This window comes from Neovison vison, chromosome 2, assembly GCF_020171115.1.
Source record: "Neovison vison isolate M4711 chromosome 2, ASM_NN_V1, whole genome shotgun sequence".
NCBI classification, from domain to species: domain Eukaryota; kingdom Metazoa; phylum Chordata; class Mammalia; order Carnivora; family Mustelidae; genus Neogale; species Neogale vison.
The window spans coordinates 50,407,391-50,431,063 of NC_058092.1; the positions used below are offsets into that span (position 1 = coordinate 50,407,391).

Below are 23,673 nucleotides of genomic sequence, written 5' to 3' on the forward strand. Positions count from 1 at the left end.
TTTGAACCCTTTTTAAAAGGCTAATTAGAGTTCTAGCCAGTTTACCTGCTTCAGTGAAACTCGGAATCGAGATATATAGGTTTGGGACATGGTGCTTGAGTATTGTGTTAATGAGGTTTTATACACAGTGAAGCTTTACTGTGTTGATGTACATGAAGCCCCACGCCCACCCCCCAGACTCTTCTCCAGGTCCTTAAGTAGGTATTTTGGTGGGGGTGGGAGGCATATTGGAGGCAGAGGGAGGCAGGTTGAATATAGGGTACTTTGACCTAGTGACTCTTTTTTTTCAGAATAATTCTTTTCCAGTTTGCACCCTATGAGTCAAATGATCATAAATTTTAACATCTGAATGCCTAGATCCTTTGCAGTCATTAAATAATGAAAGTTTAATGGCCGAATTCTTTTTGGGTAATGATACTATATATGTGGCATAATAGAGAAATCCCCCACAATTATACTGTATTCTTGGATTGACTGTCCATCCGCTCTCTCTATTGCATCACAGAAAAATGCAGTTTCATGGTGTACGTGTTTGGGGTTGGAGGAGGACAGTGGATACATTTACACTTGGCCATATTCAGCATAGAAAGTCATAATTGAAACAGGGCCTGAGGGGACATTAAAACTCAACCGAAGGATGTTGTACATGTGCCTGGTGACTTTGGTGTCATTAACTCACACCAGCCATTTTAAATGGATAATTTATGCTGCCAGATGGTCCTTTTTGGGGATTTTCCATCTAGCCCAATCCCCTTTTTGGCACAGAGAACACCCTTATGTTGTTCCCACACTGATCCGGGCCTGCGTAGCTTTTCCCTGGGGGTACAGTTCATTGAGTAGGAGGCTTTTAGTGGTTCCCTCATGTAAATTACCTTCAGAACATGTTGGGAGTTACTTATACTGAATGCACCAGCAGCCTCTTGGTTGCCGACAGAGGGGATAATTCTCTCAAACAAATGCGAAAGGATACTTTGTCCATGCCTCGATGTGACACAGGAAGCACGGCCTGTCCCGACTCCTCACTCAGAGAGCTTTGCATCTGTTTACCTGCCCTCAAATGCTTTTTCAGGACTCCCTGCCAAAAGAGGGCCGAAGGTGGCCAGAGGAGACAAATTTCCTTGAGCAACAGGAAGGCTTTGGAAAGTAAAACAAACCAGACATGCAGTAAATTACATGGGCTCTTTCAAATGTCTTTTGTAGTATCCTGTTCCCCATTAGTTTATCTCAGCAGCCTCGGTGCCGAGCTCTTATTATCTGGGAAGAAGGGCATAGGAGATGAAAGATGATGTTCGTTTAAGAACATCAGACAACCTCAAGCTGACTTTTGCTTCTCTTACAATGCTGCATTTGTTCCCTCCACTTAGTTTCATTTCCCAGTTATCTCAAAACTGGGTTAGATTCGAAGCTTTGAAGCTAATCACGCACTGATGAAATGAGTTCTGTGAAATTCTATCAAGGAAAAACTCACATACCATCAACTCTTGTTTATCTGTACAAATGAATAATTACAGAGAAACTCATAATGCAAGTAAATAGGAAGCCAAGAGGCGCCTACGTGGGCTCAGACGCTGCGCACGGTGCTTCCATACACATGGTAAAAACTGCAGTTACGATTGTTGGAGTACCTTCTGCATACCAGGATTTTGTGTTTTGTTTTGTTTTGGTTTTTAATTACCCTGAATTGTGCAAGACAGAATGGAATGATCTTGCCTCATTAGAGAAGAAAACAGAATTGTAAAAGGTTAGGTGACTTGTCTCAGGCCACACAGATAGTAAACCTGTGGATCCAGGGTCCAAACTTGAACCTGAGTCTGAGTTCAGAGGTTAAGTTTTGTCTTCTATTCTCAGTAACCTCTTTACCATAATGCTTATGCTTATAATTGAAGATCTCATGTCCTGGGTTTGTATTGAAATTAAAAACACAATAATAAAAATGAAAAAATAACTCAACAGAAAGACCTGAAAAATCCCCCAACTTTTCTTTATCCCAAAGCCTTGTCGTATAATCGAAAGCCAGAGAAGGAGTGTGGGTTATTAAACACACATAGGACACAATATATGAGCAAATAGTGTTAACTTTTAACTGAGTAAAATGTTAATTTTTTTCCCCCATAAAATCAAATAATCTTCAGCATTCCGATCTTTGTTCAAATAAGATGTCAGTCAGAGAGGCTCCCAGTGATCTAAAGACTTGGTGTTTTTCTTCCATCATTCAATAATTCGTAACCTTGCTTTTCTTTCTTCATACGCCTGTCTACTGCTCTCGTCTGTGTTCTCTCTAGAGAATGTACACTCCGTGGGCAGTGGGACTTAGTCTGTCTTTTTCACTGCTTATCCCCAGCATCCATATCAGCATCTGGTACATAATATTACTCAAGAAATATTGATTGATTGAGTGGAGCCTACAAAGCAGGGAATTGGGGGTGTTTTCAATAAACCTAAACAAAATTTGCCAGCAGTAATCCTCCCAGAATTGATGTTTGCTGTATTTTCAATCCGTAGACTCTTACTTAGTCAAATCTAATTATTAACAAGTAGTAAGCCAACGACAGCTCAGGCTCGACCATGGGCCCCATTGACAAATAATGGTGTACCAAACTTTATTACAAGTATTGTTCGCCTTAAAGGGTATGCCTTTAAGTTAATCAACCCTTTTTTTTTTGAGATAATACTTATTTTTAATTTTTTAAATTAATTAATTTATTTTTAAAAGATTTTATTTATTTATTTTATTTTATTTATTTATTTCCCCCAACTTTATATAGGAATGCCTTTAATGTTTTTCTAGAGAGATAAAACCCTATTTTTTAATTTTTTATTCATTTTTTATAAACATATATTATTAGCCCCAGGGGTACAGGTCTGTGAATTATCAGGTTTACACACTTCACAGCACTCACCATAGCACATACCCTCCCCAATGTCCATAACCCCACCATCCTCTCCCTACCCCCCTCCCCCGGCCACCCTCAGTTTGTTTTGTGACATTAAGAGTCTCTTATGGTTTCTCTCCCTCCTGATCCCATCTTGTTTCATTTATTCTTTTCCTACCTCCCAAACCCCCCACGTTGCATCTCCACTTCCTCATATCAGGGAGATCATATGATAGTTGTCTTTTTCCAATTGACTTATTTCGCTACGCATAATACCCTCTAGTTCTATCCACATCGTCGCAAATGGCAAGATTTCATTTCTTTTGATGGCTGCATAGTATTCCATTGTATATATATATACCACATCTTCTTTATCCATTCATCTGTTGATGGACATCTAGGTTCTTTCCATAGTTTGGCTATTGTGGACATTGCTGCTATAAACATTCGGGTGCACGTGCCCCTTTGGATCACTACATTTGTATCTTTAGAAACCCTAACCTATTTTAAAACAGATCAGAGGTGGTAGCACATTCACTCATTGACTTGTGCAGTGTTGAGTTTCACTGCATGAAAGAATGCTTGTTCTCCATCTCTCTTCCTCATCTTCCTCCACTCTAAGTGCTGATCAGTATACCTCAAGTCAGACCAACTCACTGAATCTTTATTAAGCGCTGACTGAGTGCAGTATGAGATATGTACAAAGAGGACTTTATTAGGTCCCTATCTTCCAAGGGCAAATCACATTTCCTCAGTTGTCAGCCACTCTCTGAAAGTGGGAACTGTTGTTTCCAGTCCCTCTCTGTCACAGAGTTGTCACAATTAAATGAGGTAATGAATTTGAACTTCCATTCCAAGTGCCAAAGTCCTTTTCTAAAGTGAATGTTCTCTAATCGTGTGAGGTAGCATTAAGATTATATTCAGCTAATGGTGGTTGAAAGAAGACAGGTTTAAATCCCTTAGAAGTAAAAGAGGAGAGTTGTTCTGTCTAACTGGAGAATTCAGGACACTTTCCTCCAAAGGCAGCCATGGAATGAGGTGTCACCTGGAACCCAGAGGAGAAACAGTCACTGACTTGAAAGTGAAACTTGATATTTCTTGGTCTTTTAATTATTAGTATATATAAATTCAAGTGTTCTTCCTGTATCTTTCTTCCTGAGTTGCAAGGCAGCTTTGTGGTTGCCCTGTGGACTCTGTTAAGGGTCCATCCCGCTTCACACATTACCGAGTGGCACCACTTACTACATTTGAGAGCACAGCTGCACCAAGCAAGTATGTTTCCGTGAAGTTCCACAAGAGGCTCAGATCATTTTTTTTAATTGTAAAAAAGCATGAAATTGGGGCACCTGGGTGGCTCAGTCATTAAGTGTCTGCCTTTGACTCAGGTCATGAACCCAGGGTCCTGGGATCGAGCCCCGCATCCAGCTCCCTGCTCAGTGGGGAACCTGCTTCTCTCTCTCCCACTCCCCCTGCTTGTGTTCCCTCTCTCACTGTCTCTGTCAAACAAATGAACAAAATCTTAAAAAAAAAAAAAAAAGAAAGAAAGAAAGAAAAGAAAAGAAAAAGCATGAAATTGTAGGACTTTTGGTGAGATTCAATACTCTCCTTGAAAACAGGAGGCAAAGACTCCTGAAATTTTCTTCTGAAGAAAAAAAAATATTCAGAAATAGCATGCCTTCCTTCACACCACGATTGTCAGACCTTCTGAGCAGACACCATTACATCAGCCAAGATGTCAGGAGTTCTAAACAGTTCAATGAAGAGCTTTTAAAGTCAGATTTGATAAATAGTAAGTTTAGTTATAGTTCTCTCTTTTAAAAACTTTCAGTGATAAACTTCTTTCGGAGATAAACTTCTTCCCAAAGACTAAGTGGTCTTCATTTTTGAAGGTCAAGATTAAGCAGTGCAGTAACATGCGGTCTGTTCTTCTCATGATTATTAAGTAAAGAAAAGAATATCTTTGTAAACATCTGGTCAACCACTGGCCTGGGACCTGCAGACTCAGAGTTCAATGTCACCACTCCTGAGAACACAGTTGGATTTTGCAGGCTTCTGTTCATTCATTGTCATTTTAAATACCACATATTAGGTTCACTTGGATTCCCAACTCTGCTGGTCCTAATTTGACCTGCCAACCGTCATTCATCAATTGTAAGAGTGGGGGAAGTTTACCAACTTAAACTTGTAGCTGCGACTCAAAGGAGGAGGCCCATTATCAATGCCAATAAAAAGGCAGCAGACTGGTAACAATAGTACATTGATCACAGACACTCTGCTGCACTAGCATATATTAGGGACAATGATTAAATCTCCCACAGTCTCCCGCTGTAATAGGAATAGTCGCTGTTACAGAACACTGCCGTAGGATCAATGTCTTGGCTTTTCTTCTGCATTTATGGAGCAGTGGGAAAGCATCATTCTGCGACCACATTCTCTTCCATTATCCCTTTAGTATTGGCACCAGCTCATTAGAGACTGGTCTACCAGGGAACACTGGTACAGTAGCAGGCAGGGGGGAGGGACGGGGTGCTGTGGTTTAGGGACCCTCCTTCCTCAGAGACATTTCATCCCAACAAGGGTTTATGGCAGGAAAGCTGTGTCACACAGCGAGCCCTCTAACCACCCTTCCCAAATGTCCTTACTTTCTTTATCAAAGCTGTTTTCATCAGGCCAAATAAAGGGCCTAAAATAACCAATTGTAATTGGGAGTCCAAAAGGTTCCCTATTAAAAAAAAGAAAGAAAGAAATACTCCTCTCACCTATATATACATATATTATATACGAGAAAGCATCGTCCAGAAAATGACTGTTATATTCCTGCAGCCTAGTCTAGTACCTGGCACAGGCTCTCCGTTCAATCAATATTTGTTGAATAAATAAATAAATAATAAGCTGGAGACCACACATGTCTGCGCGCGCCCCGTGAGGGGGGCGAAGTGTTCAGGAAGCGGAGCGCTGCGTACATTTGCTGTGTGAATGAGTGCAGCCCTCTTGCATCAGAACCCAGATGCACAGTCTCGTGAATACAGAAGCGCCCCGGAAAACAGATGCTGCATTTCAGCTGGGCTCGTCTGAGTGCAGAAATTATCCACATCTCCAAATTGTTAATTTCATGTTTGAAATTGAGGCTGTGTAAATATTCCAGAAAGGAGAAAGAAAGAGATGGAGCTTATACCTTGGATGGAGATGGGGAATCTGCCCTCCCCTGTCCGCATCTCCGTCTTCAGCCCAGCCCCAGCGGCCTCGGTTAGCTAAGTGCTGGCTCATCGCGTGACCGAGTGTAGCATGTCGTAGGGAGGAACCCTACGGCAAGGTTTATTCCGGCCACACCAATCTTACGGGCTCGCTTGAGGAGGGAGAAAATAGGAGTGAAATAGAACATATCATAAAGAGGGAAAAGTACAAATTAAGAATCACAGCTCTATAATTCTTATATTCTGCCGTGAACCCCAGCCTGCCTGGGGACTTGAGCAGACTACTTCTCTGAATTTTTATCTCCTCATACGTAAAGGCTGGGGACAGTAAAATAGCCCAGGCTGTGTATGGTATAGCTCTGACATGATCAAATAGAGGTATATAAAAGTAGGAGCTGCTATTTCTTAAGTACCAGCTGTGTGCAAGGTACTATGCATAGCCCCAAACATAGGGTATTTTTAAAATAGATAAAGTAGGGTCACCTGGGTCGCTCAGTGGGTTAAAGCTTCTGCCTTCTGCTCAGGTCATGATCTCAGGGTTCTGGGATCAAGCCCCGCATCAGGCTCTCTGTTCAGTGCTTCCCCCCGCCTCTCTCTGCCTGCCTCTCTGCCTACTTGTGATCTCTGCCTGTCAAATAAATAAAATCTTTTTTTTTTAAAGGTAAAGTATACTTTGTAAACCATAAAGCGTTATACAAGTACTATGTATCTTTATGTTTTGGTAAATATTTGAAAACTCTGAAGTGCTATATGAGTTTAAGATATAAGCTTACCTCATTTTATGGTGCTTTGATTTCTCCCCCTTCCCAGATACTGTGTTCTTAATGAAGGTTTGTTGCAACCCTGCATCAAGCAAGTGTCTTGGCATCATTTTTCCAACAGCATTTGCTCACTTCCTGTCTTGTGTCATATTTTGGTAATTCTTGCAACACTGTAAGCTTTTTCATCATTATTATATTTGATGTGGTGTTCTGTGATCAGTGGTTATAAGTTGCAAGAAGTTCAGATGATGGTTAGCATAGTAATAAAGTATTTTTAAATTAAAGTACATACTCTTCTTTTTTTTTTAGACATAATGGCATTGTACACTGAGTAGACTATTGTGTAACTTTGATGTGTACTGGGAAACCAAAAAATTCACTTGTCTTGCCTTTTTTGCAATATTCACTTTGTTGTGGTGGTCTGGAACTGAACCTGCCTTATCTCTGAGGTACGCCTGTACATGAAGTTAAATGGAAAACATAGTTACGAATCTGTGTCTATTACATGCTAAGCACTGTGCAAGGTGAAAGAGGGAAAAATAAGTAAATAAGCCAAGACAGACTCTGCCCTCAAAGTGTTTACAGGCAGCAAAGGAAGGAGGGCTAACTGCTCAAACAAGCACCTAGTGGCCACAAAAAAGACATGAGTACTAGGATTCATCCAGGTCAGGAGTTTATTCATTGGCTTGTACCACTGCCCTCCACCGTATCTGCTTAAAAAAACTGGTGCATCAAACATTCCATTATTAAAGGAACATTAGTAAAGGCTAGTCCCTATTTCCTTCCCTTCATAATACCAGCCTTCTCTTTCTTTATCTCTAAAAAGCCTGTAGAAAACCAGTCAGTATGCTAGAAAACTCTGAGGAAGTGTGCAAAGCAGTGTCATCTGACTCCGGCCAAAGATCTTTCTGCACCCATGGATTCAAATCCCCCTTCCCGAAACAGAGTGTTCTGATCTGTGGGTAATGAATGAAATTGGGCAGAATCTAAGCAAATGTTTACTTAGAGGAAATACAATTACTCTGAATTTACATTAAATTCACCAAAGGGAAAAATAACCAGAAGTTATAGTTGGAAGAGAAGAAACAAAAGAGACAGGTAGATGGGCAGGCAGATCAGACTTACCTAAGAGTTGGCTATGCTGGTTTTCCTGTATCTAATAAATTTTATTTATCTAGCATTATTAGATATTTGTAGAACTCAAACAGAAGGCAATTTTAACCTCATATAAGGAAAAAAAAAGTCTTTAGCGTTCTTACTTCCTCTCTTCTGTAAACAAAATGTAGATATTTCATAGACTCAAATAATAACCACAATTTGACTAACAATGAAAGACAATTTAACCTATATTTTGTCATTGGAATGCTGCTGAAATTTTAAACATGTAAGTGTTTAAAACTGATAGCTAATATTTATTAAGCACTTACTATGGGCCAGACATAGTTCTAAGAGAGAGTTGGGGGGGAGAGATCTAATTTGTAAAAAATGATACAGGTCAACAGTAAATCTATTTTCAGACTTACTTCCCTCTCTCATAGGTTTTTATATTTTTCCCACATACTGATTGTTCTATTTAAATGTGAAACAACAAAATACAACACCATCAGCTATATAGGAATAAAGTTTGGAATAAAGTTTTCTCTTTTTTTGTCCATCAATGTCTTCAATAAAGTAGCTTTTTTAATACTCCAGAATAGGGGCTTTATATGAGGAATGGGGAAAGAAGAAGACAGAAACCTCCCTGCCTGTGCAGAACTCAAGGGTCAGTAGCTTTTCTGCCTGTGCTATGTGTTCATTTCTGTTGCGATTGTGAACATCCCAATCGCTTTCCTGCTCAGCAGAGGATTACAATAATGCCTATTTATCCTACTGTATCCATCCAAGGCCTTCAAATACATCATAAACTCATCATTAATCAAAGACATGGCACCCATTTCAAGATGATGGGTGAATTACATCCTACAAGATTACGAGAAATGCTCACATTGGCATAGTAAATCAGGGACTGTTTCCTGATAGATTCCTGAACAGCACAAGTCCTAAAATGGAGAGGGTTCTCTCCAGCACTGAATCACAAAGTGTGTCTCTTAAATAGGAGAAGACGTCAGGAATAAAAAATTTTGTCACTTTATGTCACAGCATCACTTAACCTTGATGAAAAATTAAACCGTGATGGAGAAACTGAATCTGTCGAAATACAGTGAACGGGCTTGCCTCCTCAGAGTCAAGAATTACCGACCTCCCTTCCTTGACAGTTTAAAACCCTCTGAAATTGCCAGATTACTCGGGTTCACTCTGGCTCCTGGTTTTGTGGTCTGTTTGGAGTGAGGAACTGGGTTGTGATCGGTGCCTTCAGCCTGCTGTGGAGAATAGGCTTTCCAGACAGCTGTGAATGCTCGGTGTTCTTCCAGAGGCTACGCCAGCCCTCCCAGGTTTTCACGTGGTCCACACATCTCACTGCCCTTCATTCTGAAGCAATGTGCCAATTTTTTGTGATCGTATGTAATGAGAGGTAAAGTTTTCGTGTGCGTTGTTGGAAATGCACTCAAGGCATTAGAAATTCAAGGAACGACAGCCCAGTAAACATTTCTAATTGGAAATGTCCTCTGGAATAGCAGATTACTCTGCCTTGTTAGGTTATCCCAACCCAGAAGTCACTCCACCGTGATTAGCCTCCAAGATGAATGAATTCTAGGATATCAAGATTACTTACGACTCAATGCCAGTCCGAATTTGCCATCTGCCTTTCAGCCATTTCGTGAACCCAACGGAAGAGAGGCTTTATCAAAATGGCCGTGCAACATCTCTTCTGTTCTAACACTCTGTAGGGACTGATACAAGCAGCTCTTCATGTTCTTATGTCAAAATACATATGTAAGGATTAAAAGTAGTATGGGTTGCATAAGAGTGCTTTTCGGGGCCAGTAATTCTTTGATATTTATCACTTCGTAGTGGTGACACCTGCTTCTAATTTTAAGAGTTCTTTTTCAGTGCGTGCTTTTTTTTTCCTTTTCAGAAAAGAAATCTTATCCTCAAAAGACTTAACTGGCAATTTTTCTCCTTTTGATGTGCTTGATATTTTTATGAGTTTGTCCATCAACATTGAAGCCTTAACATGGCTTTAGCTTTAAAAAAAAATCTTTATAACACATAATCATTATATCGGGTTACCTAAATTTATGTCCTCACCACACATTTGGAGACTTTTTGAGAGATATAGTTTGTTATAAATGTCATTATTTGCCACTTGGACTACTTGGCAGTTGTCTGAAGTTGACTAAAACCATAGACATAAACTCTGCCTTGTGGGAGGAGTGTAGCCGCTTACATTCAGTATACGTCTTTGGTTGTTCTTTACATTCAGGGACCCAGTTGGTGAAAACTGTCATTTGAGATTGGTGAGTGGAAGGGGAAAAAAAGGAGAGGACCCTAGTTGTGTCTGTTTAGACACATATGGAAATAGTCATTCGGTTTGAGGGTAGCCAGCCCACTTGTAGAGCCCAACATGGTTTGCTTTTCAGTTTTTATCTTGTGTAAAGACCTTTTCCTAATAGATGCTGGATAAAGTTAATTATACAAGTAGAAAAAGCTGCAAAAGATGGTATATTGCTAGCAACCCATCCTGATTGGCCTGTGGGGAGTTGTCGGTATAAAATTGGATCCTTGTGTTGGGTTCCAAAAAAAAAGGTGTGAATATGAAGAAGAAGTGCTAAATCATGACTCCAGAGAAAATGTCGGCCACGAGCAGTTTTTAGTCTAAGTGAAAACCAAACTTTAGGATTTGGACAAATAAGACAAGGAGAAAAAAGCGTGAATCATTAACGCCATAAAAGCACTTGCTTTTATATTGGATTGGTGATCAAGTGTCACCAAACCTAAGGGAAGACACTCAACCAAGACTGTGACTGAATGGAACCAACTTGTTGACTTAATTGATATGAAGAACTTTTGCCAAGTATTTACCCTTCATGTCAGATAAGTAATTTTTAATAAAATATTTCCAGGATATGAAGACAGTTAAGAAAACAGCACGGTTTTTAATCATGGCACTCGTAAGTAAACGGATCTATCATTACGTTGTCACAAAGAATGACAGTGAGCAAAAACATGGTGCTAATCCCTCTCAGATAACTATACAGTGTAATTAGACAGACACTGTCTCTAGTGCTGAGTGTAGCGTTAATCAGGCAAAGTGCAACTTTACACAGAAATTTCTTCTTTTCTGGTATGTCATTGTTAAAAAAAGAAACTGTTTTGTCAGATACTGCTTCAGAACATGATCTATGTAGCTATGCACAGCTACTGCCCTTATAAATTTTTATTTTGTGTTTTAGCAGCGTTGAAGAACAGTGTGGTCCTTCTGCATCCACGAGGCTGCCTTGGAAGTCCGTGGTTCATTTTGTTCTGCATAATGAACATAACTTGAAGTGTTCTCAGGCTTTGAAAGGAGGACCTGTTGGCTCATCTATCGAAAATGAAGGCGGAACTCTCGTAGAGAGAGGTTTCCCTTATAAAGAAAGGGCCAGGAGGTTTTTTTTTTGTTTTTTTTTTTTTTTGGCATTCAATAAGAACTCAAGAGAGATTCTCTTTCTGTGAAAAATTTCATGTTAAAGTGATGAAACGTGTTGCCCCCTTCCAGCCTTTTAAAAAAAAAAAAAATTTTTTTTTTCTCTTTGGCCGTGTAGCGTCCAGCTTGAACTATGAACTACTGCATAGTTATAAAGTCGTATCAGTTCAGCTCCTTGCACAGCTCTATCTTCCCACTTTCTCAGAGACTCAAAGGCCTTTGATGACAAAGAATAGGGTTATTGAAGGTTGGTGGGCAGATTTCACTAAGTAACAGGTGGAGGTCAAAGTAGTTTATTTGTGGGGATGAACACAGTACAGAGATGAAAAATCAAATGCTTTCCCATAATAAGGTTTAGCAAGAAAATGCTGACTACGCTAAGCTCAGATTCTAGCTGACAGAACCTTTTCTAGTGTTCATTACTTGATTTCACAGTTCAAGCAATTTGAAGAGGCCTAAAATTATATTTCTTTTTTTCCCCTATGAAATGTTCCAGTCAGTTTCAGATTTTACCTTAAGTAAAGTGATGGCCCTTCTGCTTGTATCCAAGGAACACCGGGATGGATAGATCCCCAGTGCAGGCATATCCCAACCATGGAACATCACAGACGACATCTCTAAAATTAAATTTCACCAATAAGACCTGTAAACGCCAAGCTTTCGATCACGTTCTGACAGAAGCGAGCATATTTTAATAAACACTTAACTTCGCATCACTGAAACTGGTATTCTAGATAGAGAAACATATCTAAGGAAAATGTTTACCAGGTTTGAGCACTGGATTATCCCTAGCCTGTTGGAAATGGGGAGGAAAGTGTTATTGTCCCCGCTGCCCCCCCAGGCTATATATAATTTTTAATTTGTATAGTGTGTCTGCTTTGCTTCGTAACTTACAAAAGAGCTATACGTGCTGAAAAAATGAAGTGCGGTTTACCTGCTGTATAATAGTAGGACCAAAAGCATGAAAAATTACTTGGTGGCGTATAGACGAGAGCTGTCTTATAGAACTTTCTGCAGTGAGGCAAATGTTCTATATCTGCACTGTCCAGCATTGTAACAACTAGCCAAATATGGCTATTGAGCACTTGAAATATGACTTTGCTGGAGCAACTGAATTTTTAAATTCATTTAATTTTAATTAATTTAAATGTAAGTAGCCACATGTGGCTAGTAGCTACCATATTGGATAGGGCAGATAGGAACCAAACATATGTATGATTGAGTTTTTTACTTTTCAGCTGGGTATCTAGGCAGGATGAATAAAACATTATGCTGTACTATACTGAATTTATTTTTCATGCAAAGGAAATTATTTGATTTTCTCAGTAATTTTTTGTTTATTCTCAGTCCTCTGTGAATGCTGTGTGATTGCTATGTCGAGCCAAAATCAATCCTTCCCTAAACACAAGGGAGGATGGGATGGATAGGGGAAGGATTGGAATGGGTAGGAGTCTCCAACTTATAAGTAGGAGGAGGATGAAATACAGCATTTTAAACTTCAGTTCTGACACTGGGGTGTCTGTATTTGCCCTAAAAGGAGAGGAAATCCCCTTAGAACTCAGGAAACTTTATTGTTGGCCCAGGAACCAGATCTTTATATGACATTTTTCTTGTGTCTATTCTTTATTCTCCCGGGTTGTAAATTTTCACTCACAAACGAACATTTGGAATACATTAGAGAACTCATCATTTCTTTTCTCCTGAATAATCCATATAATTTTCGCTCCATTCTCCCATTTTTAAAAATTAAAGAAATCACTTGTATGCAAGCCTTTTAAATTACCTGAACGTCTTTATGATGTGCTAATTCTTTGGGGGGTCCTTTCAGCTCATCTTAAATGGTTGCCTATAGAGTAAGAAGGATAAACCTCAGAAGCTATATTAACTTCCATTTTATTCTCCCATCATAAAAATGATTTTAAAACATTTCTATTCACCGAAAAAGGTTAAAAGTCAAAATAGTCTGAATGTTTTACCTTTTTTTTTTTATTATTGTTGAGTGCGTTAATCATCATAAATCACATTGGAATGAACCATAATGGATTTTATCGTTAGGACACAAATCTTAAAGATGAGTGCAGGATCTTGAACTACCTCCTCCTATCACACAGTGTGTGTTTCTACCCAGAGGAACAGAATGGCGCTTTAACTGTGGGATTAATCTATGCAATCACAGCCTTTATTTAGCATCACGGTTAGTGATTCTCTCATCACAAGGTGCAGAGGAGATGGTCCTAGGAAGGTCCTTTCTTGCCTGTTCAGCAGCTGCCAGGGAGTGCTGGGTTCTCTCCATCGGGAAGAGTTGAGTCTGAGCATAAATTTGTTGGTGGGGGGCACCTGGGTGGCTCAGTAGGTTAAGCCTCTGCCTTGGGCTCAGGTCATGATCTCAGGGTCCAGATCGAGCCCTGCATCGGGCTCTCTGCTCGGCAGGGAGCCTGCTTCCTCCTCTCTCTCTCTGCCTGCCTCTCTGCCTACTTGTGATCTCTGTCTGTCAAATGAATAAATAAAATCTTTAAAAAAAAAAAAAGAGTTCCAATTTCTCTATACCCTCAAAAAATTTTTTTTTTTTTTTTTTGCTGGCGGTAGATGAGTTGCAAAATATGGTACGGGGACTTACCCACTTTCATCCTGAGCTTGAAAAACGGTGCGGAAATGGATGCTGACTCCATTCGTCTGAGAGACGTGGCTGGGGCACCCACTGCCTGCACCTAGATCTCGGGGTGTAGGGGAATCGGAATGCCGGGATGGAAAGAGAAGAACCACAGTGGCAGTCAGCGCGCCACTTAGGCTGTAGAAAACTATGGCGGTATCATGAGTGAGCTCGATTTTAAACCAGCTCGTGATCCGTCCGTGTTAGTAGGATAGAGAAGTAATCGGAACTTTTTTCAGGAAGAAGCATGTCCGCAAGGCGTTACAGTGGAAACGGGAAGAGCTCCGGCCTGCTGGATTCCAGCCCCGTCCCTCCAAGCGGTGCTTGTGTGGCCCTGGCCTTCTTCGGGACTTTCCTGTGATCCCCTCCCTGAGTCTTTGCTTCCTGCCCACCTCGCGGGCAAGCGTGCTTTACTGCCTCCCATCTTCCAGAAGCTCTGCCTTGCTTCCCCCCAGTGCCCAAAGCTTACCACCCTACCGTCTGCTTCCCTCTGCAGACTCATTTCAGGAGGAGCGGACTATGCCCGTTTTCCCTTCTTCCTTCCTGATTTTGTAAACCGTTCTCACCTATCTTCCCTGTGCCTTGCCCTCCTGGAGCTCATTTATTCTCATTATACGTGACCCCTCAATAGCATTCGACTCCCACCATCACAGCCTCCTCCTTGAAATACTTGGAGAGTCGGTAAAACGATGCTTTCCTATGAGTTTGGTGACTCAGCTGAGTTGCTTGTTTTGACACGGACTTTAGCAGCTCAGAGGCCTCTCTTGATGTCAAGACTTACTGAATTCTAGATAATTGTGTGTGTTAGACTTTACCTCTGCGTGAGGTATGACTGCCTTATGACATAGACAAGACTTGGGAGATATCAGTGGGTCTTAAAAAAAAAAAGAGTTTTGATCCTGCTTATGTTTGCCTGAGGCTTTATAGAGGAAGTAACTTGTTAAGCAGGCAAGAGACCTCTTGTGAATATTAAATGTACGTATTTGCTGTTAAACAATTTAAGATCTTTGGGTCATTATGTTCTTCTAAGTCTAGGCGATACTTACTCCTTGGAGGTTCCGTCTTAAAACTACTGATAATAAATGCGGTATGTTTAATAAAATCCTAACTAATCTCTCCAAGTGCCAAGAAAAACCTTTGCTGTATAAGATGAGAGGCTTCTTAGTATACTGTAGAGTTGTTTTTATTTTTTGCATGTTCTTTTGCAGCTGATTTAACCTTTCTTTGAATTTTTTCTTTGGATAACCAAATTAGAAACTTCAACTATAAATACACTTTATTGACTTAAATAGGACACAGTTTGTATAATATATAAGGGAAACTACATGAGGCAGTGTGATATGTAACAGAACCTACAAGCTTTAGGACCAGAGACCAGGGTCTGAAATACTGCTTCATTGCTGTGTGGTCTTAAGCAAGTTGCTCGACATCTCTTGGTGTCACGTTTCTACAATATTTAGTTATAAGTTATATTAAGTTATATATATGTAAGTTAAATATAAGTTATATTTAGTTATAAGGATATTAATACCTACCTATTGGAGAATGAAAATATAAGCATTTGAGATATTTGTAAGTACTTGGCACATAGTAGGTATTCCATAATTTATACATTTTATTCTTCTCAGTCTGTGTTTGGGAATGATCAATATATAAAGGTTTGATGACCATCTCTTTAGCGGCCTCCGAGCTCTCTTGAGGCCACTGGATGGATGAAGCCTTGCAGCAGCCTTCAGATTTGGTATAATAGTTGTTCTGCTAAAGCAGTAGTAACGATAGGTCACTGGGAATTAGATGAGGGCAATGGTCTGGAGAATACGTAAAGCCAAACTGGCAGCATTTTGTAGTCCTCTCTAACTTGCTTATATATTGGATTTTAAAACAAAAGTGCAGAGTTTGCTTGTTTCCAGAATTTTTCCCAAACAGATTGCAACTCTAAATGCGCATTACTGAAAACTTCCTGTTCTTGACTTTGCTACTTTGAAGAAAGAAATATATACCAGTTAAATTTTTTCCAACAGTTTGGAGAACAACCACCCAAACTCTACAACAGACAAGATAAGATCCCGCTGTGAACAGGACAGTGAGTTTTTGAGGAAGCACTCACACTGACTTGTTACAGTTTTGCCTTTTTAAAAATCCAGCATGTTATGCCATTGTTTCTGGAATAATTACAGTTTATTGTGATCTCTCCCTTTCCCCCCCTTCCCATTAATATTGTACCTCCTTGACTCCCAAAAATCCCCTTTAAGAAGCTTCCTTAAGCAAAGTATAGCATTGTACTTTCTTCTCATTCCTGTAGGACTTGATTTATAACTGTCCCTATAAAGTTCTTAGTCAAAGTATTTGGTTAAGTCTCAAAATTTAGGAGACAGATGGAGTTGAAATTAATTATGCATTTTTCCCCTCTATCTTCTTTTTCACTTTCTGTAATATCAGGTTGTAGAAAAACTTACCAAACACACCTTGATTTATTATAGGAGACCCCAAGAATTATTTTTGAGGTTTTTCATGTCATTGGATCTGATTTTGTTATTGGTATTTCTTAAAAGAATCAGGGGGAAATAGAAAGTTTCCAAATTTATTTGGAAATAAAATTTATGCCATTAGAAATAACCACTTATTTGCCTCTTTTCCAAAAAGATGTCTTACTGTTTTCTCTGAGTGAGTATAGGCTAGAGGCAAACTTCGCTATCTAGCATGTATTTGCTAAAAATGATAGAAGCTTCTGGAATTCTAGAGAATAATTAGTTCCCAGTAAACATCTTTAAATGCATACATTTCTAGCATGGACAGTAGTCTCATATTTGAGTAACACCTTAGTTTGCTATTGCTGTATAACGGATTACCACAACATAGCCTAAAACGAAACACATTTATTACCTTATTACCTTATCACCAGTTTCCATGGGTCAAGAGTCTGGGCACAACTTAGGTAGCCCCTCTTCTCGGGGTCCCACCAGGCTATAATCAGCATTTCGTCCAGGCTGCATTTTGTAGTCCTGGACTGCAGCTCTGAGTCTTCTGAAGCTCTGAGTCTTCTTGCAAACTGTCGTGATTATTGGCAGAATTGAGTTCCTTATAGCTTTAAGACCAAGGTTCTGGCTTTCTTAAGGCTAGCTGTCAGCCAGGGGCCCTGCTTAGCTCCTACGGGTCCCTTCATTTCCTTGCCATATGGCCCTCTCATAGACCCCTTTACATCATGGCAGCTTACTTCTTCAAAGGCAGCAGGAGAATCTCTCTGACTTCTAGTCTCTCTTTTAAAAGGTTTGCCTGATTAGGTCAGGCCCGCCCAGGATAATAACCTTTTAATTAATTCAGAATCATCTGATAGGGACCTAAATTACATCTGCAAAAGTCCCTTCACCTTTGCAATCCAGCAACCTAATCATGAGAAGAACATCCATCATATTCACAGATACTGCCCACATTCAACTGGAGATTTTGTAAAGTAGGTACCCCAGGGACCAGGAGCCCTGGGGCCATCTTAGAATTCTGGCTACCACAAATATTAATGATGACTATAATGGAATATTTGTGAGTACTGTTTCTGGCCTGTGCTTTCAGGGTTTTCCTATTGGGCCTCTCACTTATAACTGCCTTTAAGGAACAGATTCATTGAATGACTAGAATTTCATGTTTGCCTGTGTCCCCTGGACACTATTTCAAACATTGAGGAACTGCTTAATATTCTCTCTCTCCCTCTCCCTCTGCGCCCCCCCCAACTCATACGTGCTCGTTCTCTCTCAATTCTCTCTGAAAAAAGGTTGAAAAAGGAAAAAAAAAAAAAAAGAAATCCATCTTCTATTTTCTTGACCACCATTGGGATTTTTTTAGAGCAATCAATAGGAGAAAATGTCCCATTGAAACACAGCATCCTGCTAAATTTCTGCTTCTTGTTCTATAAAATTCTTTATTTTTACATAAGGAAAAGAACTTTGGAGTAATAATTTGTTCTGGAAAAAAAAAAGCAGCATTACTTTATAATCTTTTTTTAAAAAAAATCTGATGCTTCTGAAAAATACATTGAAATCAAAGTTTTGCTTTATTAAAAAGCCAATCGTTCATTAATCTGTACAACCATGGTATAACAGTTGTGCATGGATAATTGGTAAGAGAAATTGTAACAAGAAGCTTACTTTTAATCTAACAGGCAAAATCCAAATTTGATTTCAAAAATAAAAGTCAAGATTAATGTTCTCTCACTTTTAACATAAAGTAGTTTACTACCATTTTGAAATTTTATCCTGTCAATTAAGTATATGAAGCAAATTAATCAAAACATACATTATGCATATGGAGAAAATATTAAAGTATATAATAAGGAAATGTGCTCAATGTAAGTCTTTAAAAATTGAAAACACAAAGTAGTTTTGAGATTCATGACAGCCTTAGGGTTCATCTTACTTGACTGTGATAAATTTAGAAGATTATACATAGTTCGGCTTGTTGTTCTTGAATGCAGACAGTATTTCTTTTCTCTTTAACCCCTTAGAGGGTTTGAATTCAAAGAGGATTTGAATTTTGCTGTTTTTGAATTTGTTTACCAACTTCATCATTCTTCATGTTCATGATTACCTGAATCTTACCTCTCCATTCCCCCTCTTAAAAGGGTAAATGTAAATGGTGGATTTAAGTCATGTCACTGTCTCTGCCGTATTTAGAACGGCATGGGTTGGAACTCATGAACTTTTCAAAGAAATGCTTCCTTTTCTGTGAAGGCAACCATTTGCTTTCTTTAATAAGGTTAGTTCAGATGCTGCATTTCTTCGGTGATTCCATTGTCTGAAAAAAATTCTGCCATCTTAAAAGTTTTGACATTTTCATCTTCTGTTCTATTTCTGTTTCATGACACATAATTCAGGCATTTGACTGAGCTTAAATCAGTGGACTGGTTGGCAGCCTAAAAATGTGTTTTGCGCAGGAGAGGTTTGAATGAATTGAGAGGTTTGTTTACATTTTGGTTAACGTTTATTTCTTCCCTTTAATTTTTAAATTGGAAATCCTCTCTCTAATGTAGTTCTGTGATTATACCTTAGGCTAAGTTACTTGCAACGAATGTTGGTCCCAAACCCCAATCTATCCTACTGGTGTTAGGATATTGGTATGGTGTGACTTTGGTTACTGATTCAAAGAGCAAGGAAACATAGCTAAGTTGCTGAGTGACGTGCTTTTTCATTCAAATCGTGTAGATATTGATCTGGAATGGCTGGAATCTAGATCTGTCCAGTTGGTGTGAAATCACACAGCACTTCCTAATGTCTTTACATGGTACCCTGCAGATATGCCTACCAGCTTGCAATTTGTTTCTTTCGTGGGGTCAAACTCTCAAGTTTTACTATGTCGGTTAGTAAAGCCACAGATAAAGTTGATACTGTGACACCTAGTTTAAATATCTTTTCAGGCCACTGACTGCATTGTAGACCCTTTGTTGGATATTCTGAAAATAGAAACACAAAACAGACTCTATCCATATAGAACCTGAAGTCGCACTCAAAACTTGTGTTGTAGAACCTATGAAGGAAATCTGTGGACATAAATAACAAGGACGTATTTAGATACAAGCCAAACTAAGTTTGGGGACAGATCTATACCTGTAAAGTGCTTGGCACAGTGCTTGCGAGTTAGTAACTACTCAATAACAGGTACCTGCTAATATCATTATTATTTTTATTACTTAGTTTTCCAGCTCACCCCAAAAATTCTCTGGTCATAGAATACAACATATGTAGACCTATGTGAGTAAAAGAGAGCTGATTCTTTTGACATGCATACAGACCAGTTTTGTGCTGCAAATTTAAGAGAGCCCAAATTTGTCCTGTGATGTGGAGAATAAGGAGTCATTTCTGTTATTTCTATATCCAAGTTTTCATTGTTTTAATTGGCACCCTACCAAACTGATCGATGCCTCCAGTTGTGTGTGTCAGCGTGGCTGCCGAGAACATACTAACTCAGTAATTACAAGAGACCATTTTCCCATTATTTTCCTCCCAAAGCATTTTCTATGCTGGAAATGTTATGAAAACCTCAGAAACTATGATAAAAATACTATTTTTAAAAACAAGTTTTTATTGTATTTTCTTAACATAAAAGTAATATATGTTCATCACAGGAGAAACAAGCAAGCAAAAAGAGGCAATGAAAACCACCCAAATCCATCACACAGAGAGAACCCCCATTCAAGTTTATATGCATTCCCTTCCAGTTCTTTCTCTGCACAGAGACCTATATTTTTAAGTGGCCTCCCAGCACAACGTCCTATTTTATAATCACTTTCCATGTCTTTATTCCATGTCATTAAATGGAATGTCCTTATTCTCTAGCAGTATGATTTGGATGGGTTCAATCATATTTATTTAACCAGTTTCAATTGTTGAGCATTTAAGGATTTCTTTTTTTTACTTTGACCTTTTATTTCTTTTTTCTATTATAAATAATTCATTGGATGAGCAACTGAGTTGTCCTTGTTGAGGGTTTTTTGTTTTTTTTTTTTATGTGAAAATAGCTAAATTATTTAAAATGTGGAGAAGGTGCTTTCGTGCTTCAGCAAGGTAGCTGGCAAGATGAAATGGTTGCAGATGGGGTCTTCATGTGCCTTCGAGAGCCTCCTTTCTGAAGGCTCCCATGGGCCACAGGCACACACAACTTGCAGGAAACTCTGGGCAGGAGCCCTCCATAATTAGACAAGCTCAATCATGCCGAAAGGCACTGTGACTGAGTAGAGTAAGTTGAAGTCAATTCTAGGTGGACTTACCAAGGGGCCATTTTGTCCCCTGTTGGTTCCTGTGACAAATTCAAAGTGATTCCAAACAAATTCTGCGCTCCCAGGTGGATTTCTTTTTTTAATTCTTCCAGTTTTATCTTTTAGTACAAGCTGCCGTGCCCTGAATTAAAATGTGCTTATCACTCCATCCTTCTTGCCAGGAATGCCATCTCCAACCACACTGAAGAAGTCGGAGAAGTCTGGTTTCAGCAGCCCCTCCCCTTCGCAGACCTCCTCCCTGGGAACCGCATTCACACAGCACCACCGACCTGTCATCACAGGACCCAGAGGTGAGCCACTCCCCAGCACCCTGGCTTGGGCTTAGATCATGGCCTTGGGAGCAGCGTAGCAGAAGGAGAGACAAGGAGGCCCCTCCTAGAATGCTCCTAAAGGCAGTAAGTGCTCCAGTTTCTCCTCCCTGGGGACAGCTTTGGTATCAAACCCTGAATCCCTACCTCAGGCCAGAAGAGGGACCAAACCCCTCATTCCTTGTGGGATGTTGCAAAGAGGTGGGAGGTAATTTGAACTGAACCCAAATCAAGTCTGTCCTACAAGTTGGGCAAAAGGAGTGTGTGTGTGTGTGTGTGTGTGTGTGTGTGTTAGGTGAGTATATTTTCCTGTAGCTAGTTACCTGTTTTCAGGTAAGAGCTGTTTTTCATTCTCTCATCCCTGCTGATTCCCTTTCCTTGAAACCTGATTTCAATATGTGGCGTTTTGCACTGAGGCTGTTTGCATCACAGTGTTGACGAGCAGTTTTCACTCACTCTTTTTGAAGTGGTAGATAGTTTGTCTGGTTTTCATTGCAATGTTTTCATTATTTTTGTCTCGTGTGCTTTTAAGTTTATTATTAAAATGTGTCCACAAGAAATATGATTTGTATTTCACATTAAATACAAGCTTTAAACCTCAAGAGAATGTCAGCAAATCACTTAACTTGATCTTACTGCAAGATGAAAATATTTATTAGTTTGTTTATGAAACTCCCACAGTAGGAGTATGAATAATTGTAACCATGTTTACTTTCTTCCATCAGATTGTTGCTTAGGTAGGTCTGTGATCTACCAGCTGGTATTATAAAACATCCTAGAAAGTTATGATCTCTTGTCTACTTTGACATACGCCTGGGGAAACTAATATTTCTTGAATCATCTGAATCTGAACTGATTGATCTGAATGTGAGACCCAAAAATCTGAATCCCTTTGTGAATGCTCTTGAGCATCTCAGGGAAAAATGGCCGTTGAAGGGGCACCCAGTGCACACATGCAGAAATCAGACTGATGAAAATAAGTATTTGGACTATTTTTTGAAGCGATTACTATATCCACATTTATGAAGAATTACTTCCTCCATCTTTAAACATCTTGTGATCGCTGACAGAATTTTCTCAAGGTTCCTTATTATTTCACTTCTTTTTAAAGATTTTATTTTATTTATTTGAGAGAGAGAGACAGTGAGAGAGAGAATGAGCGAGGAGAAGGTCAGAGAGCGAAGCAGACTCCCCATGGAGCTGGGAGCCTGATGTGGGACTCGATCCCGGGACTCCAGGATCACGCCCTGAGCCAGAGGCAGTCGTTTAACCAACTGCGCCACCCAGGCGTCCCCTTATTATTTCACTTCTGTGGTGTGTACGTGTGTGTGTGTGTGTGTGTGTGTGTGTGTGTGTCTTATAATCAGAAAGGCAACTCATATATTTTTTTCTAACTTGAAACCTTGCATCTGAATTGGATTATGAATGAGTCTCTTTCAGTGGGGTAGTATTCTGATATTATCCTTAGGGTCAGCATTCATTAAGCATCTTAAACTGTAGTGGAAAATAAAAGACATGAAGTCCTTTTAGTCAGAAGATTTTCGTCTCAGGGAGATAAGGCAGGTAATGTTTCTCATCTTTCTATGGTCAGGTTAACATTTTAAATGCAAAATGAGCGTTAAAAATAGAAATTTCTACGGGAACTCAGAGGAGGGAACCATAAGTTTCATTTGTTCATTAAATGACAATTTCCTGAGTGCCTGTCACTGGGAATTCAGTGGTTCCTGTCCTCATCAAGCATACAGTCTAGGGCAGAAGAGAGATGCAAGAAAAGATGCATTCAGAAGATGATGTGGAATGTGCTGTTACTACTTTTTATCATATAGACTTCAAAGTTTAGACAGCATTGACATGAAATCTTAAGAAGTCACTTACATGAATAGAGGGCATTCCAAGCAGAAGAAAGGTTCACAGGGTAATGAGGTGATAAGGATTGGGAAGGATGTTAGCAGTCAGGATAGCTGGGTGTTAGCAGTCAGGATAGCTGGGTGAGCTGCCTCTTTGCCTTCCCATTTATCTTGTGGATTTTTTTAATATCCTCACCAATAAAATGGGACAGTACTGTTGCTGAATGAACTTTTCCTCCCAACATCCTATGCTTACATAGACACACGATAAAACAATATTTATACAGACTCTTTGAGGAGCATAAAGCAATGTGCATATATTATCATTTAATTCAATAAATACTGAGTGCCCTCTAGGTGTCTTGCCTTAAAACCACAGTTCTGCACATTATTATAGCAATTCTAGCATTTACCTGTGAGGGCCAAGATTGGGAGCTTCCTCATGCTGGATCCTTAAACACGTTTGCCAAAATGACCCGTGCTGGGTTGAACCAGAGTGGACCTCCTTAGCCTTCAGATCAATGAGCTTTGATCTCCTATTCATACCATAAAAAAAAAAATGTTTGTGAGGAAAAGAGAAAGGTGCCTAGTTTAAGAATTATGGAATACCAAAGATTCTTTGTTTTCACCAGAATTCAAGATGGTTCCCAGCATCCTCGGTTCTCCTTTCTGGAAAATCTACTCAGGTACCCATTCTTACTGCACCCTGC

The 23,673-nt window shown here is 39.5% G+C and overlaps 1 protein-coding gene across 5 annotated transcripts in view; it reads left to right on the forward strand.

The window, feature by feature from the left end:
• Nucleotides 1–23,673, forward strand: part of NFIA (nuclear factor I A) — a 369,211-nt gene that overhangs the window by 269,448 nt on the left and 76,090 nt on the right. For all 5 annotated transcript variants that reach the window (XM_044238349.1, XM_044238346.1, XM_044238345.1 and 2 more), the window contains one exon: nt 20,970–21,098. In XM_044238349.1, coding sequence (XP_044094284.1) covers nt 20,970–21,098 — 129 coding nt within the window. The remainder of the gene's footprint in view (nt 1–20,969; nt 21,099–23,673) is intronic.